We start from the raw sequence: 24,050 nt of genomic DNA on the forward strand, positions 1-24,050 counted from the left end.
ACGTTATGAAAAAGAATACAAACTTTATGGTTGAGGGAAAAAAAATCTTAAAACTGATGAACTTTGTGTTAGCAGTGCAAAGTCATAATTACCTAAATAAATAAAATCACATCCATTCTAATTTAATTACAAACCTGTGACACAATTCCATACAAATATAAAACTCATGTACTCTGAGAAATCTGTGAGCAAAATGCATTACTTAATTTATTCACACAATTCCAAAACGCATTACTTAATTTATTCACACAATCTGTGAGCAAAACGCATTACTTAAACCTGTACACAATTCCAAACAATGAGTTTGAATTTATTCAGACACTTTTGAAATCTGTGAGCAAAACGCATTACTTAATTGGTGAACAGCAGTAAGATCTATGACAACAATAATACATGAACTATAATATTTATAGTTCCAAGCCTTGCTGCATAACAACAATAATACATGAACTGCAGATTTTATACTACCAAGTTACAAAAACCAGCCCAACACGGGAGCAACATTTACTCAACAAAAAGACCATCATAAAGTATTGTAGCAGCAGAAACTACCTAACCTATAATATTTATGCATCACATAATATATTACAAGTCATGTGGGAAACAAAAAGACCATCATACAGTAGATGTCACATTTAAATATGACCTTTCAATAGCAAAGAAACCCACTCCATCTTGTCATTCTCATCTAAACTGAAAAACAAGTCAACTTTGTCTTCATCCTTCACTATCATAGATGCTGCCATCAATCTTTGAGTATTACTCATTGGCAACTTCAGAAGTTCTACATTAACCAACCTCCTCTGTTGGGATAGGTCATGTGAATATCCTATCCTATGAGCAACCTCCACCATCGTAGTATTAGTATTCTCAATGAATGATCCAAGATTTTTTGCCATCTCTGATAGTTCAGTGGGTATCCCCTCAGTAGGTCGAGCCCGCTTTTTCCCAGTTTTAGCTGAGTCAGCACGGTTGGGAACATTACCTGCAGTAGACATTGAGTAATCGGTATCACCCATGTTCATACTAAATTGTTCAACAGGAGACTGTTCTCCTTCTTCTGTAGTTGCATTGGCATCCTCTTTTTCCATGGCTGCAACTGCATCAGCAGGATCCTCAGCCAGTTCACCAGTCGCCCTATCCTTCCCAAATAGAATAAGCCAATCTTCATAGAATGGGAATGGCCTATTTCGCATCCCTTTTGCATCTGGCACCCTCTACACAAGTGATTATGTTATTATTAAAAAAGAACAAATTGATTTATAAGTACATACACATACAAATAAACAACATAAAAATGAGATTTACCCGGACATAGTTCTGCCATACGTCGTCACTATCAACAAGCACCATCTTTTGTTCATCATTCCAACCAAAACCACTCATGTTTAACATATCTTGCAAAGCATTATATTGTTTCCTCCAAAATTTAATCTTCGAGTCGATGTGGGGACTGGCTCGAAGATCAGTTCCAGGAAAGGCACTTAAGATCTTCTTCTCACATTCATTGTAGAAGCCTGCCCTAAACTGATTATTATCAAGCTTCCACCTGGGATTACTTGCTATTACATCCTTCATGGTTGTAATGAGGAATACTTCCTCACGGTGATTCCAAAACCTTCGAGGTTTCGCCTTCTTACGAGAACTAGTGGTACCTGTGTCATCCATACCTATATATATGTATATCATAAGTTTAAATCATAACACACATGTCAATCATAAATAACAAATCAACTTACACAACATTTGTTACAAATACCACACAAAAACTAAACAAATAAGGTTCGAATTATATGGCATAATAAACTCTCACTATTACATAAAAAAACATCATACAATACTAATTTATTGACCTCTGCTTGCTTGCCATTCATTAAACATTTGGGTTACCAAGGCAGTTCTCCATTCACTCCATTGATCAGATGCTTCAACTACATCAATCATTTCATCTCCTAATTAAGTAGCTAGAGGAGGAGGATTCATTTCCTCGTTCTCATCATCATCAAGATCCATAGGCATTTCATGTTGTATGAGATTGTGGAGAAGGCAACATGCAGTGATAATACGAAATTGAGTCTTGATTGGAAAGTAAGAATAAGTCCTCAATATTGCCCACCTCATTTTAAGTAGTCCAAAACACCTCTCAATGACGTTACGAGCAGAAGAGTGCCTCATGTTAAAAAACTCTTGTGGAGTTGTTGGGGCACCCCTTCTCTCCATGTAGAAAGATGGTAACGTTGTCCTCTATATGGTGCAAGAAAACCCTCCCCATTTGTGTAACCCGCATCTACGAGATAGTAGTGGCCTGTAATTATGTAAGATGGTTTCACTATGTATATAACAAAAGAATTGTTTAATATAGATATAGTGTACCCATAATTAGAACAATATATAATTATCATACCAGTAGGGACTTTTAACCCATTGGGTCTACTGACAGCATCTCTAAGTACCCTAGAGTCAGAAGCAGATCCTTCCCATCCAGGCAAGACATATATGAATTGCATGTCTTGGGAGCACACACCCAATACATTTGTGGCAATTTCTCCCTTTCTTGTTCTATACATTGGTTTGTCTATTGCAGGGGCAAGAACCTTAACATAGGTTCCATCTAAAGCACCAAGACAATTCTTAAAAAAAAAATTTATAAAATTAATATAGGTAATACAAAAATATAATATGCTAATTAAGCGAAATTGTAAAAATATTGTACCTGAAAACAACTCCACCTATCATCTGTACAATTAGCAGTTATCGGTTCAGGCTTCTTAAGGAGGAGACCATGGAGGCGCAACACAGCCCTGTTTGACCACTCCGCATGAAATTAAATTTAATTTTGCGGTTCTTAGTGTGATGTGCAATCACATTTAAAAACATTGCTACTTGCTCCTCTAAAACGACATACTTTGAATCAGATAATCCAACACTTCGCACCAACCCACATAAAAGCATGAAAGTACGCCTATTCATCCGAAGTTGGTCATGACAATTTATGTCACCATCATTGACCAATCTATTCAAATGGTCAATTTGTTTTCCATAGAGGTGAGGTGATCTAGGTAGTTGCAACCTAATTTCTTTCTTCTTGAATGCAGCATGTAAAATCACTATATACATAGCACATGCATAATTAATGGATGAAACAATATGTTGGAGGGCTACAAATTCCTCTATAAGGTCCTTTCTCCTTTTCTTAGTGGCATAATTATTATCCATCTACAAAAAATGAATAAACAATAAGCAGCTAAAGTTAGCGCAAAAAGTATAACAAATAATAGATAATAGAAAGTGTTTAATATGATAAAACAGATTGTAACGGCCAAAAAGCCATAGTAGAGTGAGTTTGATAAGAAACTTAAAATATTTGTATATAATGTATGGAAATACGTGTAACATTCAATGTATAATCAATTTAAATATTATTAACTAATGTCCTTAAGACACTCGTTAATCAAACCTATAAAAAAATATAGATATGATTTAGATAAACAGTTTTATAAATTTTGTCTATTCATGATTTTATGTTTAATTTTTTTACTTCTAACATTATTTTTAAGCAAAGAGATGTTGAAAGGGTAAAAAAAGGAATTGATGAGGGGGACCAAGTAATGAGTGATAATGAAAAAGTGAATAAAAAATAAAAAAGCAAATGTTGTAATAAGTCACTGCACATAGACTTTTAAAGATGACAACTTATGCACTTATTTGTCAGAAAATGGCAACAAAGAAAGGCTTCAACCTGTCATACATTTTACGTAAAGGCTGATAGGATATTTGGTTTGTCATTGCTCACTGTATCTTTGGAGTATTCAAAATGCTCTCGACATGTTTTCAAATTTATAGGTGTATTGTGTTCCCTTTTCTTTAAAAAAATTCTGCTTTATCTAGACATCCATATTATGTTCATACTATGGAGGAAGCAATGGCAACTGCTAGGTGGAAGAAATGGAGGGATGTGGATTTGTTGAAGAAGCAGATGGAGACTTATTGTGAAAATGGTTTGGAGCCTTGGACACCAGATAAGCTCCCCTATCCCTCAGGTATTTACCCTATGTTGCTTTGAACTACAAAAAAATTAATGAACATATGGACCAGTAAACTTAACTAGAAATTTACTGATAAAAATGATATAGTTTAGAATCAACTCTTATGTAGTGGAATTTGCATTTAGAATGAATTTGGACCAATTATTACTTTTTTTAAGTACTTTTTTAGGTAAAATTTTTTGGGTTCTTAGCATTGTTGCTCAAAAATATGTCATTCCATTACATCATTCACATCCCTCCATTTCTTCCACCTAGCAGTTGCCATTTCAAATTATCAAAATTTCCTTTTGCAATGATTGATTGCAGGAAAGTGAAATTTTCTTGGAAGAGAGTTTTATATCAGATCCTTCTGTCATATTTATCAAGACGTTTATAAACAAACACAACTCTCATACTCTCTCACCTGAGCATCTAATTTGGCCCTCTTTGCCTTTGCTTTTACAAAATTGTTCGTAAAACTCAAAACCCAATCTGACATATACCCAAGCATGCAAGTATCTATTATACAGAACATATAAAAGCCACAGATGAATGCAAGTTTAGATCCAAGCAACGATGAACTAAATCGAACTAAATAAAAGAAATAAATTAATTAATTAATTAAACTGAGAACAAGATTGAAACACCAAACACCAACAAGATTAATTAATTAAACTGAGAACAGAAAATCTGAAGATTAATTAAACACCAACAAGATTAATAAATTAATTAGCTTTTCTCACCTGCAACACCAACAAGATTGAAAATCTGAAGAAGAAGAAGAAGAGCTTTTGGAGAGAGCTTGCTGTACGAGATTGGGAATCTGAAGAAGAAGAAGAGCTTCTGTTGCCTCTTCCTTTTGCTGCTGCTACTCTGATGAGTTAGTGCTAGGGCAACATGGGTAAAGAAGTAATCACACTCCTTAATACCAACGGACTAGCTTTGAATACCAACATCAGGGGCAGACTGTGAATCCCCTCTGCAAGGCCTTTATGAAGCCGTTCGGCTTATCAATCCGTCCCTCATCTCTATAAACAAACAGGGTATTAAGTGGGACCCACAGTTAACCTAATCCCAATCCCCCTCTAATCCCCCAAAACAAACGGGGCCTTAGAGTGTAAGTCAGTAAAGTATACAAAAAGCCAGAGTTAGAGTATCCAAAATAGGCCTCCTTGATTGGCATTCATGGGTTTTTCATAAAATTGGGAGCAAGTTCTGTAGACATAACCCAAAACATATAAAGCTAAAGCTACTTTTTTATGCAAAACAAAAGCTTTAGCGAGAGGGGCAAACTCATGCATAATCCTCTGAGAAGAGGTACGAAAGAGAAATTTACAAAGCCAATACAATAAAAAAGAAAAGAGTTCCCTATCAGTTACAGGACCTTCCTTTTTGTTCTCAAATTTGACAAAGTCACTATAGGATGAGTTCAGAGGGGGAATAGAAAAAGAGACGTTAAGGTCATTATAGTTTGGACCAAAGGAAGTGCCAATAGGAGATAACCCTAAAAGATGGCAGATGTCAAAGACAGTAATGGCCATCATACCACATCTAAATTGGAAGAAATTAAAAGCAGAGTTCCAAAAACAAAGAGCAGCAGGTATTAAAAATGGATCCTCAGAAATAGTGAACTTGGATAGTTAAAAGGCGTCGAAGATGCAAAGTTCCTACAGATCCAATATCCTGGCAGAAATAACTCGATCGTACCATTCCTCCCATTCTGGCCTTACTATAAGCCAGCAACGATGGGGTCGGTTCATCCTCTAGCTTCCCCAATTAAGACCACCTTCATAGAGGAGGCAATGATCCTCCAAACGCGAGTATAAAGTAGGAACCTGAGCAGGGGCCTCCTTAAAAATGGGCCCAAGCACATATTCTCGTTGCTCGTGTCGACGGGAAATGAAAATGCGTCCATCAATAGCACTTTGTTCGCCAGCTTTGTACTTCTCACATTCTTCAGCGATAATCCTCTTCAAAGCTACGGATGGGCTCACACGCTCCACAACTGGTACTTTCAAGAAGGAAGAAGCCATTAGTAGAAGTTTTCGGAGAAAGAAGCTGAGAAAATGAGTAAGGTCTCGTTTGGCAACCTTCTATTTTAGCCAAAAACCCAAAAGTCACTATAAATTGTCACATCACTCTCTCTACTTTTCTGCACATCTTTTTTGTAAAAAGCCAAAAAGTTACTAAAATAGGTTGTTCCCAAATAAGGCCTTAGAGGAGGAGAGAGTAATAGAAATGAAGGGTTTGTGTTTTGGGCGAGCAAGTAAGTTAAAAGCGCAAAGAGAAAGGGTTTTTAAACCTTTTTGTTCGAAAAATGCCCAATCAGCCTAAACGGGCAAAAAGACCCGAGATAATTGTTTGATTGATTTTGAGACCCATATGAGTTTAAGCCTTTGTCTTAAAATTCAAAGGAGTCCTGAAAGTACAACATGAAAAGTTTCTCTTAAGGGTGATTGTTTGGGAGAGAAATGTATCTCAAATACTCAGATTGGCTTTGAAAACAGATATTTGGCTTCGAAGCCAGGATTTGGCTCCAAAGCCAGATGTCAAACATCCAGCTAGTGCTTCGAGAATAGATAGTTGACTTCGAAGCACGTTTTATGCCTAAGAATTCAAGAATGTCTGGGTTTGATCTGCTTCGAAGGAATTGAGGGCTTACTCTTAGATTTTCTGTAAAAAATAAAATCCTTCGAGGTGAATTTGAAGTATTCTGCAGCTGGAATTTGATTCTTATTTGATGTTTTAGACTTCAAAATAGCAAAGCCAATATCAAGTCAAGTAAAGGATCAAAATCCAAAAAGACTTACCTGAACATGAAAAATTCATTTTTGGATTTTCTGTCAAAATAAACCCTTTTTTTGGGAAGAAGCATTGTTACTTTTAAAAGTAACTTTGATACAAAGGTTGGTTAATTTAAAACTGTTAGATTATGTTGACCATGCGATTAGAATGAAAAGACCTAAAGTAAAATTGTCATATGTATTCCATACTTTGGAGATATTCAAACCAGGCTTCAAGTATTCCATACTTTGGAGATGTTCAAACCAGGTTTCGAAGCAAAAATTGGTTAATTCGAAGCTGTGATTTTATTTGAATTATGTGAATAAAGTGGTCACAAGCATGCAATTGGAACATAAAACCAGATCATGCCAAATAGGGAAATAGGGGGAGAAAACCCCTAGTTTTATTAATATATAAGTAATTGCATTAGAATGGCCTACTTGGCTACGAGTTTGATTTCATAATAATAGGGAATAGAAAAAGTAACAAGTTCATTAAATTTAACCCAGCAATGTTCAATGAACTTATATTCTTTCTTTATTTTATTTTCTATCCTATCAAAGCTAGGTTGTTGCAGCTGGTATGCTCTTATTTGGTGAAAAAACTGTTCAGCTTTCACCTCAAACTCTATCTCTTTCAAGCCTTGCCCCATTTCATCCATATTTAAATCATCCCAGTACGCTGAATCCTTATTCTTGAAGTTATCATATTCTTTAATAAGGTTCTTTGCTTCGTACTGAGTCTGAATTCGATTGGTTGTGATTTCGTCCAAAGAGTCACTGGTGGCCAAATAAATTTTGTACCAATGAAGGAGTGAAAGTTGATCCGAAAATGCTTGAAGCTCTGTCTGGGCAATAGGGTTGAGAACATGACCTCAAGTCATAACATCACAAGCCCATTGGAAGTTCTTAAGAGGAATCTCGTCTCCAAGAGCATTGAAAGGCAAGTGAGAGAAGACAGCAAGCAGAAGCTGAGCTTTGTATCACTCAAATGTAGTTGGAAGAGCTAAAGGTTGGTAGGAATGAAAAAACTAATTCTCGAAGAGAATAAGTTTCAATTCCTTCATCCAATGAGGATTCTGAGGGAGAGGAGGTACAGAGGGATCCATCCCGAATGAAGAGGGGAACTAGGGGTCATTCACGCATTCGAGTCAGTCAGAAAAGCAAAGTTTTGTCTTCTGAGCCAAGAATGACGGATTAAATCCATGTGCGTCATCTGGATGAAGAGTTTCCCACATTATCTTCATTGGCATGGAAGACATGTACCACGCCACAAGCAAGTTGTCCTCCAGACTGTGTTGGTGATCAATGAGTATATATGGATAAACCATTGAGCTCCGAGTAGAAAGAGAAACAGAAAGGGGATCGAATTCAACAAATCGACGATGAATCCGCTCCCTTAATTGGGGTTCAGCAGGTATTGACCAACTTTCCCAGCCAGTGGACTTGGAGGAAGAAGAAACAGTTTTGTCCCATGCGAAGAGTGGTGGGGCAAAAGAGGCGCTTCCAAGATCCATTTCTGCAAATGTTTGGTCCAAAGGTTTGTTTTCTAAAGGTTAGTAATTTGCAAAAGCTTTCATGACTTGTATAAATGGAAGCAGATAAGCGTAGCCAATAAATGCATTAAGGTTCTTTCGAGGCCTGTAATCATCTTCGAAAGACTCCTCGTATGCTCGATCAATGTAAGAGAAGTTGTGATTGGCCATTGGAGATGTACCAGTCTTTTCGTCTACTCAGAGAATGGAAGTGCAAAGTAAGGATTTAATGATGTTCACTGCTTCATTGTTTGAAAAACGGTTACACTTCCAAAATATTCAGAGTCCATGCACGTCCTAGAACGTGGGTAGAATGCACTAGTCCACTAATATCACCAAGTATTAGGTATATTGGTACAGAGGGTAATGTTGGTTGTATAATTTGTAAAAGCCAATCGCAGAGTGACACGTGGCACCTAAAGGGCAATGGGGGAATTAATGCAAATCTCTAATCAAAGACAGACATGTGACAGCTCGTATTGGTAGTATCCGATCTGCATGGCATCGGAATAGTCAAGAGGCAGGAGATGACGTATCCCAACGGTTACCTACAATTCAAATTCAAATCCAAAAAGGAAGCTTAAATGCAAAAGTGGTGTAGTGGGAGCTAGTTGAGCAAAGTCATGGCCAGAGATCGTGGAAGTGTATTTCCACGGTTAGAAGGCCACTTCAACAGTTACCACTAAAAAGTATAAATAGCAGAGAAGGCTAAACAGAAAGGCCCCCAAACTCAAATCCAAAAACCAGTTTATTAATTCATTTTCTTTCTAGTTTTACATTTCCAGTTCTTTATATTTTCAGTACTTCAATTCCTATATTGTACTGCACTTTATTTCCTAGGAGTAGTTTTTCAGTAGTTTATTGTTGTGAACCTCGTCAAGGCTGGGTCATTGTAACTTCATTGTAAGTTTTTATTTGCTTAATGAAATTCAATTTCTGAATTATATTTACGTGTTATTATTCGTAATCTTTTTCTAAACAAGCTATCAATAAAAGTCCTCTTCATTGAGGCTGAAAAAATTTCAACACAATCGTTTGATAATTGGTTGGCAATTATAAATTTTGTAAGGACTAATTGATCCTTGCTGACATGCTTAAATTTACAGTATTAACCTTCGAAAGTCAAAAAAGCCAACATATATTTTTGGCACGCCCAGTGGGACGTCAAGTGTAAGAAATGAAAAATAAATTGGATTCGTCCATTCTAAATAGCCTAGATGAAATCTTTTGGTGTAAACAAAAATTTTTGGATTTTCAAGAAGATATCCATTTCTTGATAAAACAAACTTTTATCCATTACAATATTGTTTGGCAGAAGAAAAAATACAACATTTAATTGGAGTAATTCATTAACTTGATATGAAAATTCCCTAATGGAATGATGAGTTATCAACTCTTACTACCAAGTCTTTAACTGAGGCTTTAATGGCCGGAATTGGTGAATTTTTTCAGAATTTTTTCATGGTTAAAAATAGTAAAAACAAAGAGTTGATTTCATCAATAGCTCGAGGGGTTCAAGAGCCCATTTTTAAAGAGCTAAATTATGAAATTAATATAATGAAAGAGTATGTTCTTGAGCCAAATTTGACTAAGAATGATATTCCATGCATGGCTTGGAGGGTCCAAAAACTAATTTTTAGAGAGTTAAGTCATGAAAATAACATACCTATGGGGGATTTTCATAAGCCATTAATGGCTAACATGAAAAAACAGCCCACTTTACCAAATAATTATGAAAATCAATTTGGCGAAAGTCATGTTTTTAAACCAAACATGATCAAGAATAATTAACAAGCCACTATTCATGAATTCAAAATTTTTAACATTTTTCAAAATATCAAAAAGTATGAATTTTTATGGTCATACTATACCATGACTTTTGTTGTTCAAAATCTATTTTGGATTTGTGGATCACATCAAACTTTGACTTTGATGGAATGACTAACAAATAATATTTTGTTATTGCAATATATTGGGCCAAAAATATGGTTATTAGTTGATCTATAAAACTATCATCATTTGGTTTTGTGGTTACCTTCGAAATATGTCCCAAGACACTTCGAAGCATGTTATTAAGAACATGTGAAGATTGTTAAACCTCTTTTCAAAGGATAAATAGTTGTGATGTTATATGTATTCATTGAAATATCATTTTATAGACACTAATGGCTAATTAAAATGCCAAACTAATTTCTTAGTAATCCAACTCTTCGGATTTGGTTTCGAAGAGATGTCATGAGCACTTTCGATGGACGACTTTGATCCTTTAGTAACATATCTGACTTTTGAATGGTGGTTTTGTCATCAATAAACACCTTTGAAATGTAACAATTAATTAATTGACAAATAATGCCTATTTGCCATTTGTTACATGAAAATGTAACTAGTATTCTACAAAAGTTGGTTCGAAGAATAACAGTTTTGGTGTCTTCGAAGAATTAATAATTGGTTCGAAGCACAAAATTAATATTTTTATTAATTATGTGTGAACCAGAACATACAAAATTTGAATAACTACAATGTTGGCCAAAAGCTGCTTCAAAAGCCCTTTTGCCATAATTTTGTAAGCTTCAAAGCACTCCATCTTCCATCAACAACAGCCTCGAAGAAACAAAAATGGTGGTTGTGAACCTTCAAAGCTTTGCCGAGTATTTCCAAGGGTGTAATTCGTCCTTTGTCGGCATCTTTGACCTTCGAAAGATGATTTTGGTCTACTATACCACATTCGAAGCTTGTTACTAGTCCATAATAGCTAGTATGTGTAACAACTTGTTAAGGTGAATCATGTTTGGATATTTTCTTTGCCTTGAAAATATGAGTTTTTGAATGATTCTCAGTGCAAGTAACATCAACCTACTTCAAAGGTTCCAAGTTTTTTAAGTGTTTGAAGTACGAGTAAAATAAAATTGTTTAATTTCCTTCAACGGACTAATGCCGATTCAAAGTACATATGTAATATCCTTTCAAGGCATATATATAATTCGAGACATTTAGTCATAATTTCATACTCATTCGAAGCACTTTGTTGATATTATTCGAAGCACTTTGTTGCTTAGATTAGTCATGTGTTTGGTTCGGCCCTTAAAAAATTCAAATAAACATCATTTTTAATGGCCGTGGGGGGTAATGTTGATACCATAAATCTACAATTTAATTATTTATATAATTGTAGGATATGTGGCACCCTCATACTCATTTGGAGGTTATGAGAAGTTATGAAATATGTAAAGATAATAGAGAACAAAATGGAGAACATGGAGCATGAAGTAGAGGTTAAAGGAAGTTATAAAAGATCATGGAGTATGAAATGAAGGAGATGGAAGAGTGTGTAGTTTTAGATAGTTTTTTTCTACAAATGTTTGCCTATAAATAGCCATTCATGGTTACATTATAAAGGATCTAGAACTAAAATCAAAGACAATTGATTTCTATTTTTCTTGTCATTTATATTTCTTGCATTTTATTTTACGCACTTCCTTTTCAAAGCATTTATTTTCAGCATTTCCTTTTCGAAACATTTTATGCACTTCCTTTTCAAAGCATAAGAGTAGAGGTAAGTAATTGTTTACTTGGTAGTGAGAGTGGATAACTCATCATTCCATTAGCGAATTTTTGTTTACACCAATAGATTTCATCTAGGCTATTTGAAATGGGCAAATCCAATTCATTTTTTATTTCTTACACCTAAGGTCCCACCGGGCGTGCCAAAAATTGTTGGCTTATTTTTCCTATGAAGAAAAATATCATAAATGTGAGTGTGCCGCAAGGATTGAAAAATCATTACAGATTAAATTCAAGCCAATTATCAAGCGATTGTGTTGACGGTTCTTTTGCCTCAATGAAGAGGACTTCAAAATTGCCAAGTGTAGAGAAAAGAAAAATTAACAGAAGAAGAAGGGAGACAGAGAAAGATGATTGTGTGAACAATCGAGGTGATTGAGTGAACAATTAAAATAACAATTACTTACCTCTACTTCTATGCTTTGAAAAGGAAGTGCATAAAATGCTTTGAAAATGAAATGTTGAAAATAAATGCTTCGAAAAGGAAGTGTGTAAAATAAAATGCAGGAAATATAAATGACAAGAAAAATAAAAATCAATTGTCTTTGATTTGAGTTCTGGATTTGCCTTTATAGGCAAACGTTTGTAGGAAAAAATTATCTAAAACTATCCACTCTTCCACCTCGTCCATTTCATACAACATGATCTTCTATAACTTCCTCAACCTCCACTTCATGCTCCATGTTCTCCACTTTATTCTCTATCATCTTTTCATATTTCATAACTTCTCATAACCTCCAAATGAGTAGGATGATGCCACATGTCCTGCAATTATATAAATAATAATACTTGCAGATTTCTGGTGTTAACATTACCTCCTGTGGCCGTTAAAAATGATGTTTACTTGAATTTTTGAAGGACCGAACCAAGCACATGACTAATCTAAGCAATTAAGTGCTTCGAATGATATAATAGCACCAATAAAGTGCTTCGAATGATTATAAAATTGATATTATTCGAAGCACTTTATTGATGATTTCATACTCATTCGAAACACTTTATTGGTGTTATTATATCATTCAAAGCATTTTGTTGATATTATTCGAAGCACTTTATGGTTTAGATTAGTCATGTGCTTGGTTTGACCCTTTAAAAATTCAAGTAGATATCATTTTTAAGGGCTGCGGGGGGTAATGTTGGCACCATTAATCTGTAATTTTTATTATGATTTATTATTTATGTAATTGCGAGGCATGTGGCATCCTCCTATTCATTTGGAGGTTATGAGAAGTTATGAAATGTGAAAAGATGATAGAGAATAAAGTGGAGGAACATGGAGCACGAAGTAGAGGTTGAAAGAAGTTATGGAAGATTATGTAGTTTGAAATGGAGGAGGTGGAAGAGTGGATAGTTTTTCCTACAAATGTTTACCTATAAATAGTCATTCATGGCTACATTGTAATGAATGGAAGAACTCAAATTAAAGACAATTGATTTGTATTTTTATTGTCATTTATATTTCCTGCACTTTATTTTATGCACTTCATTTTCGAAGCATAGGTGTATAGGTAAGTTCTCTACACTTTATTTTATGAACTCTCTTTTCGAAGCATAGGAGTAGAGATAAATTAATGGTTAGTTTGATTGTTCACTCAATCATCTTTCTCCGTCTCCCTCTTTTGCTTTTAAGTTTTCTTTTCTTTACACTTGGCAATTTTGAAGTCCTCTTCATTGAGGCAAAAGAACCGTCAATGCAATTGCTTGATAATTGGTTTGAAAATATTTTCTTTCCAGTTTTACATTCCAGTTCTTTATATTTCCAGTACTTCAATTCATGTACTGTACTTCATTTCCTAGGAGTAGTTTTTCAGTAGTTTGTTATTGTGAACATCGTCGAGACTGGGTCATTATAAGTTTTCATTTGCTTAATGAAATTCAATTTCTGAATTATAGTTGCGTGTTATTATTCATAATCTTCTTTTAAACAAGTCACCAGTAAAAGTCATCTTTATTGAGGTTGAAAGAATTTCAATACAATCGCTTGATAATTGGTTGGCAATTATAAATTTTGTAAGGACTAATTGATCCTTGCTGGCACGCTTAAATTTACATTATTAACTTTCGAAAGCCAAAAAAGCCAATATATATTTTTGGTACGCCTAGTAGGACTATTGACAATGGCTAGACGTAGAGTAAGAGGAGAAAGGGAGTGCCTTGAAGAAGGCATAAAAGAAGAAACGACAAACAAATTGAATTTTGCTATTCAAATTTGTCAAAATGAAATATATTGGCGTGAAAGAAAAATTTTGAATCTTTAAGAAAAGATCCATTTTCTTAATGAAGAAAATTTCCAAGTTGTTTCTTCATTACCATATTATTTGGTAGAAGAAAAAATACACCATTTAATTGGAGTAATTCATCAACTTGGTGTAGAAATTTGCCAATGAATACATGAGTTATCAACCCTTAATGTCAAGTCTTTAATGATTGAATTTTGTGGGTTTTTACAAAACGTTTTTAAGTCTTTTATGACTAAAACTGGGGAAGAAATAATTTCATCAATGGCTCGGGGGGTTAAAAAATCCATTTTTAAAGAGTCAAGTTATGAAAATAACATGGCTAAAAAGTATGTTGTTGAGCCAAACATAGTAAAAACATGTTTCATATAAGGCTCGGGGGGTTGAAAAACTCATTCTTATAAACATGGTTTTAAAAACCGGACCGGACCGGCCGGTTCAACCGGTTGAACCGCCGACCGGTCGAGGTTCCGGTCCGGGTACACCCAGTAAACCGGTCATAGTCGAAAACCGGCCTCTTTTGAGAGAACAGGAAAAACCGCCGGTTGAACCGCCGAACCGGTTGACCCGGTCCCGGTTCACCGGGTTTTAAAAACGGATTTTTTGTATTTTTTTCTTTGTTTTTTTTTTATTCTTTCTTTCTTTCTTATTTTATATATATATATATATATATATATTATATTATATATATATAATAAAAATTTAGTTGGAAACTCTCTTTTAAGGGTTTCCTCTTGTGAGGAATCCCATTGAGAGCTTGAAATTATTGTGAAAACTTCTATCTATTTATAAGAAAAAAATTCTCCCAAAAAAATTCAAGAAATCTTAGTGGGATTCAATCAAATTTATTGGAGGGAAACTTAAAATTTTGATATCCCTCCAAAATTTTTGCTTTTCTTTCAATCAAATTACTTGAATTAAAATCATATGGAGGGAATATTGAATATTTGATTTCTTCTTCCAAAATTAAAATTAATAATATTTTTAAATATATTTTTTAATAAAAAAAATATTAAGAGAAATATTTAAGATTATTAAAATTTTTAATTTATAATTTTATTACTTATATTTTTATTTAAATATAATTTTAATATATTTATGACGTCACGGTTCGATTCCGGTTCAACCCGACGGTTGAACCGGTGACCCGTCCACCCGATCATTTTTCCGGTTCACTCACCGGTCCGGTTTTTAAAACATTGCTTATAAAGTCAAACCATGGAAATAATATGTCTATGAAGGATTTGCATAAGACATTAATGGCTAAAATGGAACAACCAATTAGGCTAAGAAATGATAAAACTCACATAGAGGACTTTCATAAGCCGTTAATAGCTAAAACAAAAAAACAGACCCATTTGTCAATGAATGATAAAAGTTATTTGGCCAAAGAATATGTTCTTAGACCAAAAGTGATTAAAGATAATGATCAACCCACTATTAACGAATTTAAAATATTTGACATTATTGAAAATGTCAAAGTATTTGAACTTCCAAGGCTATATTATGCCATGACTTTCGGTATTCAAAATCTATTTCGGATTTGTGGGCCACATCAAAATTTAATTTTGACGAAATAGCTAATAAAACAATCATCTTTAAGCATTGTTCTGATGAGTTCGATGCACTAAAGAACAAATTAACCGTTTGAAAGGTAGAACTCGCTCCTAGTTAATTGGAGGTTATGAAAAGTTATGATATGTGGAAAAATGACGGAGAATAAAGTGGAGAATATGAAGCATGAAGTGGAGGTTAAAAGAAGTTATGAAAGATCATGGAGTAGGAAATGGAGAAGGTGGAAGAGTTAGTTTTAGGTAGTTTTTTCGTACAAATGTTTGCCTATAAATAGCCATTCATGGCTACATTGTAGATCCATAACTCAAATTAAAGATAACTGATTTCTATTTTTCTTGTTATTTATATTTCCTACATTTTATTTTACATACTTTCGTTTTGAAACATTTATTTTCAGCATTTCCTTTTCAAAGCATTTTATTCATTTCCTTTTCAAAGTATAGGAGTAGAGGCAAGTAATTATTACTTTGATTGTTCACTCAATCATCTTTCTCCGTCTCATTCTTTCTTCTTTTAATTTTTATTTTCTCTACACTTGGTAATTTTGAAGTTCTCTTCGTTGAGGCAAACTAACTGTCAATGCAATCACTTAATAATTGGCTTAAATTTAATTTGTAAGGATTTTCAATCCTTCCTGGCACGCTCGCATTTGTGATATTTTCCTTCGTAGAAAAAATAAGTCAACAATTTTTGGCATGCCCAATGAGACATCAAGTGTAAGAAATGAAAAATGAATTGGATTTGTCCATTTCAAATAGCCTAGATGAAATCTTTTGGCGTAAATAAAAAATTTTGGATCTTCAAGAGATCCATTTTCTTAATGAAACAAACTTTTATCCATTACAATATTATTTGGTAAACACGATTTAATTGGAGAAATTCATAAACTTGATATGGAAGTTCTCCAATGGAATGATGAGTTGTCAACTCTCACTACCAAATTTTTAACCGAGGCTTTAATGGCCGGAATTGGTGAATTTTTTCAAAATTCTTTCAGTGTTGAAAATGACAAAAGGAAAGACTTGATTTCATCAATGGCTCGCGGGGTTAAAAAACTCATTTTTAAAGAGCCAACTTATGAAAATAACATGGCTAAAAACATGTTGAGCCAAATATGGTTAAAATTGATGTTCCATATAAGGCTCGGAGGGTTGAAAAACACATTCTTAGAAAGTCAAGCCATGGAAATAACACATGCCTATGGAGGATTTTCATAAGCCATTAATGGCTAAAAAAAAACAGACATATTTGTCAACGAATGATGAAAGTTATTTGGTCAAAGAATATGTTCTCAAGCCAAACATAACTAAGAATGATGAACAATTTAATGTTTATGAATCTGAATTTTTTGAAATTATTCAAAATGTCAAGTTGTTTAAATTTTTAAGGTCATCTTGTACTATGGTTCTTGGTGTTCAAAATCCTTTTTGGATTTGTGGTTCATATCAAAATTTAATTTTGATGAAATGGCTAATAAAACAATCATCTTTAAGCATTGTTTTGATGAGTTTGATGCACTAAAGAACAACTTAGCCATTTGAAATTTTGAACTTGGATAGAAAAAGTCTATGCATTTAAATTAGTGGTTGAGAATGGTTTATCTTTTCAAATTGATGGCCAATTTTATTTTTATTTTTTTTTAAGGCACAAAATAATGACAGTATGTGTGCTTCGGTTGTAGTCAAACATTGGCTCTTGCATTCAACTGACAAAATTGTGAACATTTGATGCTATTATGTCATTCAAATCACTTTGTTGATATTATTCAAAGTACTTTGTTGCTTAGATTAGTCATGTGTTTAGTTCGGCCCTTCAAAAATTCAAGTAAACAACATTTTTAATGGCCGCAGGAGGTATTGTTGGCACCATAAATCTGTAATTTTATTATTTATTATTTATATAATTGCAGGACATGTGGCACCCTCCTACTCATTTGGAGGTTATGAGAAGTTGTGATATGTGGAAAAATGACGGAGAATATAAAGTATGAAGTGGAGGTTGAAGGAAATTATGGAAGATCATGAAGTATAAAATGGAGGAGGTGGAAAAGTAGGTAGCTTTAGATAGTTTTTTTTGCTACAAATGTTTGCTATAAATAGCCATTCATGGCTACATTGCAGATCCAGAACTCAAATCAAAGATAATTAATTTCTATTTTTCTTGTTATTTATATTTCCTACATTTTATTTTACATACTTCATTTTCGAAGCATTTATTTTTAGCATTTCGTTTTCAATGCATTTTATGCACTTTCTTTTCAAAACATAGGAGTAAAGGTAAGTAATTATTACTTTGATTGTTCACTCAATCATATTTCTCCGTCTCATCCTTTCTTCTTTTAATTTTTTTTTCTCTACATTTGGTAATTTTGAAGTCCTCTTCGTGAAGGCAAAAGAACTATCAACGTAATCGCTTGATAATTGGCTCGAATTTAATCTATAAGGATTTTTCAATCCTTACTGGCATGCTCGCATTTATGATATTTTCCTTTGTAAGAAAAATAAGCCAACAATATATGATCTTAAGTTCTTGAGAGGAATCTCGTCTCCAAGACCATTAAAAGGCAAGTAAGAGAAGGCAGTAAACAGAAGCTGAGCTTTGTATCGCTCAAATGCAGTTAGAAGAGTTGAAGGTTGGTAGGAAGGAAAAAATTGATCCTCGAAGAGAATAAGTTTCAATTCCTCCATCCAATGAGGATTCTGAGGGAGAGGAGATGCAGAGGGATCCATCCCGAAGGAAGAGGGGAACTTGGGGTCATTCACGCATTTGAGCCAGTCAGAAGAGCAAAGTTTTTCCTTCTGAGCGAAGAACGACGGATTAAATCCCTATGCTTCATCTAGATAAGGAGTTTTCGCACTATCTTCGCTGGCATGGAAGATGTGTACCACGCCATAAGCAAGTTGTCCTCCAGACTGCATTGGTGATCAATAGGTACATAGAGATAAACCATTGAGCTCCGAGCAGAAGGAGAAATAGAAAATGGATCAAATTCAACAAATCGATGATGAATCCGCTCCCTTAATTGGGGTTCAGCAGGTATTGACCAACTTTCCCAGCCAGTGGACTTGGAGGAAGAAGAAATAGTTTTGTCCCATGCGAAGAGTGATGGGGGCAGAAGAGGAGCTTCTAAGATCCATTTCTGTAAATACTTGGTTCAAAGGTTTGTAGTTGGCAGATTCTTGGTCTAAATGTTAGTAATTTACAAAAACTTCCATGACTTGTATAAATGGAGGCGGATAAGTATAGCCAATAAATGCATTAAGGTTTTTTCGAGGCCTGTAATCATCTTCCAAAGACTCTTCATATGCTCGATCAATGTAAGAGAAGTTGTGATTGGCCATTGGAGATGTACCAGTCTTTTCGTCTACTTAGAGAATGGAAGTGCAAAGCAAGGATTTAATGAAGTTCACGGCTTCATTGTTCGAAAAGAGGTTACACTTCCAGAATATACAGAGTCCATGCACGTCCTAAAATGTAGGTAGAATGCACTAGTCCACCAATATCACCACCACCAAGTATTGGGTATATTGGTGCAGGGGGTAATGTTGGTTATATAATTTGTAAAAGCCAATCGTAGAGTGACACGTGGCACCTAAAGGGCAATAGGGAGAATTAATGTAAATCTCCAATCAAAGACAGACACGTGGCAGTTTGTATTGGTAGTATCCGATCTGCATGGCATCGAAATAGTCAAGAGACGTGAGATGACGTAGCCCAACGGTTACCTACAATTCAAATTCAAATCCAAAAGGGAAGCTTAACTGCAAAAGAGGTGTAGTGAGAGCTAGTTGAGCAAAGCCATGACCAGAGATCGTAGAAGTGTATTTCAACGGTTAGAAGGCCACTTCGACAGTTACCACTAAAGAGTATAAATAGTAGAGAAGGCTAAACAGAAAGGCCCCCAGACTCAAATCCAAAAACCAGTTTATTAATTCATTTTCTTTCCAGTTTTACATTTTCAGTTCTTTATATTTCCAGTACTTCAATTCCTGTACTGTACTTCATTTCCTAGGAGTAGTTTTTCAGTAGTATGTTGCTGTGAACCTCGTCGAGGCTGGGTCATTGTAACTTCATTGTAAGTTTTCATTTGCTTAATGAAATTCAATTCCTGAATTATATTTACGTGTTATTATTCGTAATCTTCTCCTAAACAAGTCACCAGTAAAAGTCCTCTTCATTGAAACTGAAAGAACTTCAACACAATCGCTTAATAAGTTGTTGGCAATTATGAATTCTATAAGGACTAATTGATCCTTGCTAGCACTCTTAAATTTACATTATTTACCTTCAAAAGTCAAAAAAACTAACATATATTTTTGCCAAAAATTATTGGCTTATTTTTCCTACGAAGGAAAATATCATAAATGTGAGCGTGCCAGCAAGAATTGAAAAATCCTTATAGATTAAATTCAAGGCAATTATCAAGCGATTGTGTTGACGATTTTTTTGCCTCAATGAAGGGGACTTCAAAATTGCAAAGTGTAGAGAAAATAAAAATTAACAGAAGAAGGAAGGAGACAGAGAAAGATGATTGCGTAAACAATCGAGGCGATTGAGTGAACAATCAAAGTAACAATTACTTACCTCTACTCCTATGCTTTGAAAAGGAAGTGCATAAAATGCTTCGAAAAGGATGTGCTGAAAATAAATGCTTCGAAAAGAAAGTACATAAAATAAAATGCAGGAAATATAAATGACAAGAAAAATAGAAATCAATTGTCTTTGATTTGAGTTTTGGATCTGTCTTTTACAATATAGCCATGAATGGCTATTTATAGGCAAACATTTGTAAGAAAAAACTACCTAAAACTAACCACTCTTCCACTTACTCCATTTCATATTACATGATCTTCCATAACTTCATTCAACCTTCACTTCATGCTCAATGTTCTCCATTTTATTCTCCATCATCTTTTCACATTTCATAACTCTCATAACCTCCAAATGAGTAGGAGGATGCCACATGTCCTGCAATTATATAAATAATAAATAATAATAAAAATTACAGATTTATGGTGTCAACATTACTCTCTGCGGCCCTTAAAAATGATGTTTATTTGAATTTTTGAAAGGCTGAACCAAGCAATGACTAATCTAAGCAATATCGTGCTTCGAATAATTTCAACAAAGTGTTTCGAATGATATAATAGCACCAACAAAGTGCTTCGAATGAATGTGAAATTATGACTAGATGTCTCGAATTATATATATATATATATATATGTCTTGAAGGGATATTATATATGTACTTCGAATCAACATCAATCCGTTGAAGGAAATTTAAACAATTTTATTTTAATCGTACTTTAAACACTTAGAAAACTTGGAACCTTTTGAAATAGGTTGATATTACTTGCACTTAGAATCATTTAGAACCTCATATTTTCAAGGCAAAGCCAATATTCAAACATGATTCACCTTAACAAGCTGTTACACATGCTAGCTATCATGGACTAGTAACAAGCTTTGAAGGTGGTATAGAAGACCAAAATCATCCTTTGAAGGTCGATAGTGCCGACAAATGACGAATTACATCATTGGAAATACTCGGCAAAGCTTCGAAGATTCACAATCACCGTTATTATTCTTCCAAACTATTAATGCAAGATGGAGTGCTTCGAAGCTTACAAAATTATGGCAAAAGGGCCTTCGAAGCAACTTTTGGCCAACATTGTGGTTATTCAAATTTTGTATGTTCTGGTTCACACATAATTAATGAAAATATTAATTTTGTTCTTCGAACCAATTATTAATTCTTCGAAGACACCAAAATCGTTGTTCTTCGAACCAACTTTTATAGAATACTAGTTACATTTTCATGTAACAAATGGATAAAAAAATGGTTATCAGTAAAGTCACTAATTATCATGCCAAAAATAGGCATTATTCAACAATTAATTAATTATCATTTTAAATATATTTGAAGGGAGGTACACATTTTGAAAGTTTTCTCATCCCATGTTACATTTTGAATATGTTTATTGGTGACAAAATTACCCTTCGAAAGTCACATATGTTACTAAAGGATCAAAGTCCTTATTCGAAAGTGCTCACGACATCTTTTCGAACCATATCCAAAGAGTTGGATTACTATGAAATTAGTTTGACATTTTAACTAGCCATTAATGGCTATAAAATGTATTTTAATGAATAACATGCTTCGAAGTGTCTTGGGACATGTTTCGAAGGTAACCACAAAACCAAATGGTGATGGTTTTATGGATCAACTAATAACCATATTTTTAGCCCAATATGTTGCAATAACGAAATATTATTTGTTAGCCATTCTATCAAAGTTAATGTTTGATATGATCCACAAATCCAAAATGAATTTCGAATAACAAAAGTCATGGTATAGTGTGACCATGAAAATTTATACTTTTTGACACTTTGAAAAATGTCAAAAATTTTGAATTCATAAACAGTGAATTGTTCATTATTCTTGACCATGTTTGTTTTAAAAACATGACTTTTGCTGAATTGATTTTCATAATTATTTGGCAAAGTGGGTTGCTTTTCCATGTTAGCGATTAATGGCTTATGAAAATCATACATAGATATGTTATTTTCATGGCTTGACTCTCTAAAAATTAGTTTTTGGACCCCTCGAGCCATGCATGGAACATCATTGTTAGCCAAATTTGGCTCAAAAACATGCTCTTTCATAATTTGACTCTTTAAAAACGGGCTCTTGAACCCCTAAAACTATTGATGAAATCAACTCTTTACTTTTACTATTTTTAACTATGGAAAAATTCTAAAAAAATTCACCAATTCAGGCCATTAAAGCCTCAGTTAAAGACTTGGTAATAAAAGTTGATAACTCATCATTCTATTGGCGAATTTTCATAGTAAGTTGATGAATTTCTCCAATTAAATTGTATCTTTTTTCTTCCACCAAATAATATTGTAAGGGATGAAAGTTTATTTCATCAAGAAAATAGATCTCCTCTTGAAGATCCAAAATTTTTTATTTACGCTAATAGATTTTATGTAGGCTATTTGAAATGGACAAATCTAATTCATTTTTTATTTCTTACACTTGAGGTCCCGGGCGTGACAAAAATTGGTGGCTTATTTTTTCTACGAAAGAAAATATTATAAATGTGAGCATGCCAGTAAGGATTAAAAAATCCTTACAGATTAAATTCAAGCCAATTATCAAATGATTATGTTGACGGTTCTTTTGCCTCAATGAAGAGGACTTCAAAATTGCCAAATGTAGAGAAAAGAAAAATTAACAAAAGAAGGAGGGAGACAGAGAAAGATGATTGCGTGAACAATCGAAGTGATTGAGTAAACAATTAAAGTAACAATTACTTACCTCTACTCATATGCTTTGAAAAGGAAGTGCATAAAATGTTTCGAAAAAGAAAGTGCTGAAAATAAATGTTTCGAAAAGGAAGTGCGCAAAATAAAATACAAGAAATATAAATGATACGAAAAATAAAAATCAATTGTCTTTGATTTGAGTTTTGGATATGCCTTTTACAATGTAGCCATGAATGACTATTTATAGGCAAAACATTTGTAGAAAAAAACTACTTAAAACTACCCACTCTTCCATCTCCTCCATTTCATACTACATGATCTTCCATAATTTCCTTCAACCTCCACTTCATGCTCCGTGTTCTCCACTTTATTCTCCATCATCTTTCACATTTCATAACTCATCACATGTCCTGCAATTATATAAATAATAAATAATAAAATTGCAGATTTATGATACCAACAAATACAATAAAATATTACGTGTCCATACTCTCTGGAATTACTGAATGATTATTCCTGGATTTGTTTGTATTGTTTTGCTTGGTTTGAATGAAAATTTTATTTAAAAATAAATTGGAGCCCTAATATTTTTTAAAATATATGTATATTGTGTTACGGCTCGAATATAACATGCCTAAATTGGTTCCATCGGAATAGGAATCATAATCTTCCCTAGAGCAGCAATCACCTAATGTGCACATGAATGAGAGAGATTCTATTCTAGCTTGAATTATAACCAACCTAAATTGCTTCCACCGATTATCAGAATGGGAATGTAGTCTTCCGTAGATGAGTAACCACCTGTGCACATGGATGAGATTCCTAAGCCTATGTTTGGGAAGTGATTTTTGAGGTTTTTTTGATTAAAATAATCACAAAAAATAAAATAAATTTTTTAATTCAATAAGACAAAATATCATATTCAACTTATAATCATTACATTCTTTCTCTCAAAAAAAATAAAAAAAGTCAAAAATTCTTTTTAAATCAGACTTTTTAATAACTAAAAAGTTAAAAAGTCAACTCACTTTCCAAACAAAGCCTAATATATTTCCTTGGCAT

General features: G+C 33.8%; 1 protein-coding gene across 1 annotated transcript; it reads right to left on the bottom strand.

Moving 5' to 3' along the window:
- Positions 1-442: 442 nt before the first annotated feature.
- LOC145819965 (uncharacterized) lies at positions 443-2,804 on the bottom strand. Its single transcript, XM_082914084.1, has 4 exons — positions 2,714-2,804; positions 2,405-2,630; positions 1,309-2,305; positions 443-1,217 (listed from the first exon to the last, which is right to left on the bottom strand). Exons 3-4 carry the CDS (start codon positions 1,687-1,689, stop codon positions 636-638), a joined length of 963 nt encoding a protein of 320 aa, XP_082770210.1. The 5' UTR covers positions 1,690-2,305; positions 2,405-2,630; positions 2,714-2,804; the 3' UTR covers positions 443-635.
- Between the last annotated feature and the right edge of the window lie 21,246 nt (positions 2,805-24,050).

The sequence above is a fragment of the Camellia sinensis genome, chromosome 2 (assembly GCF_055761805.1).
Source record: "Camellia sinensis isolate YWXY chromosome 2, ASM5576180v1, whole genome shotgun sequence".
Classification (NCBI taxonomy): domain Eukaryota; kingdom Viridiplantae; phylum Streptophyta; class Magnoliopsida; order Ericales; family Theaceae; genus Camellia; species Camellia sinensis.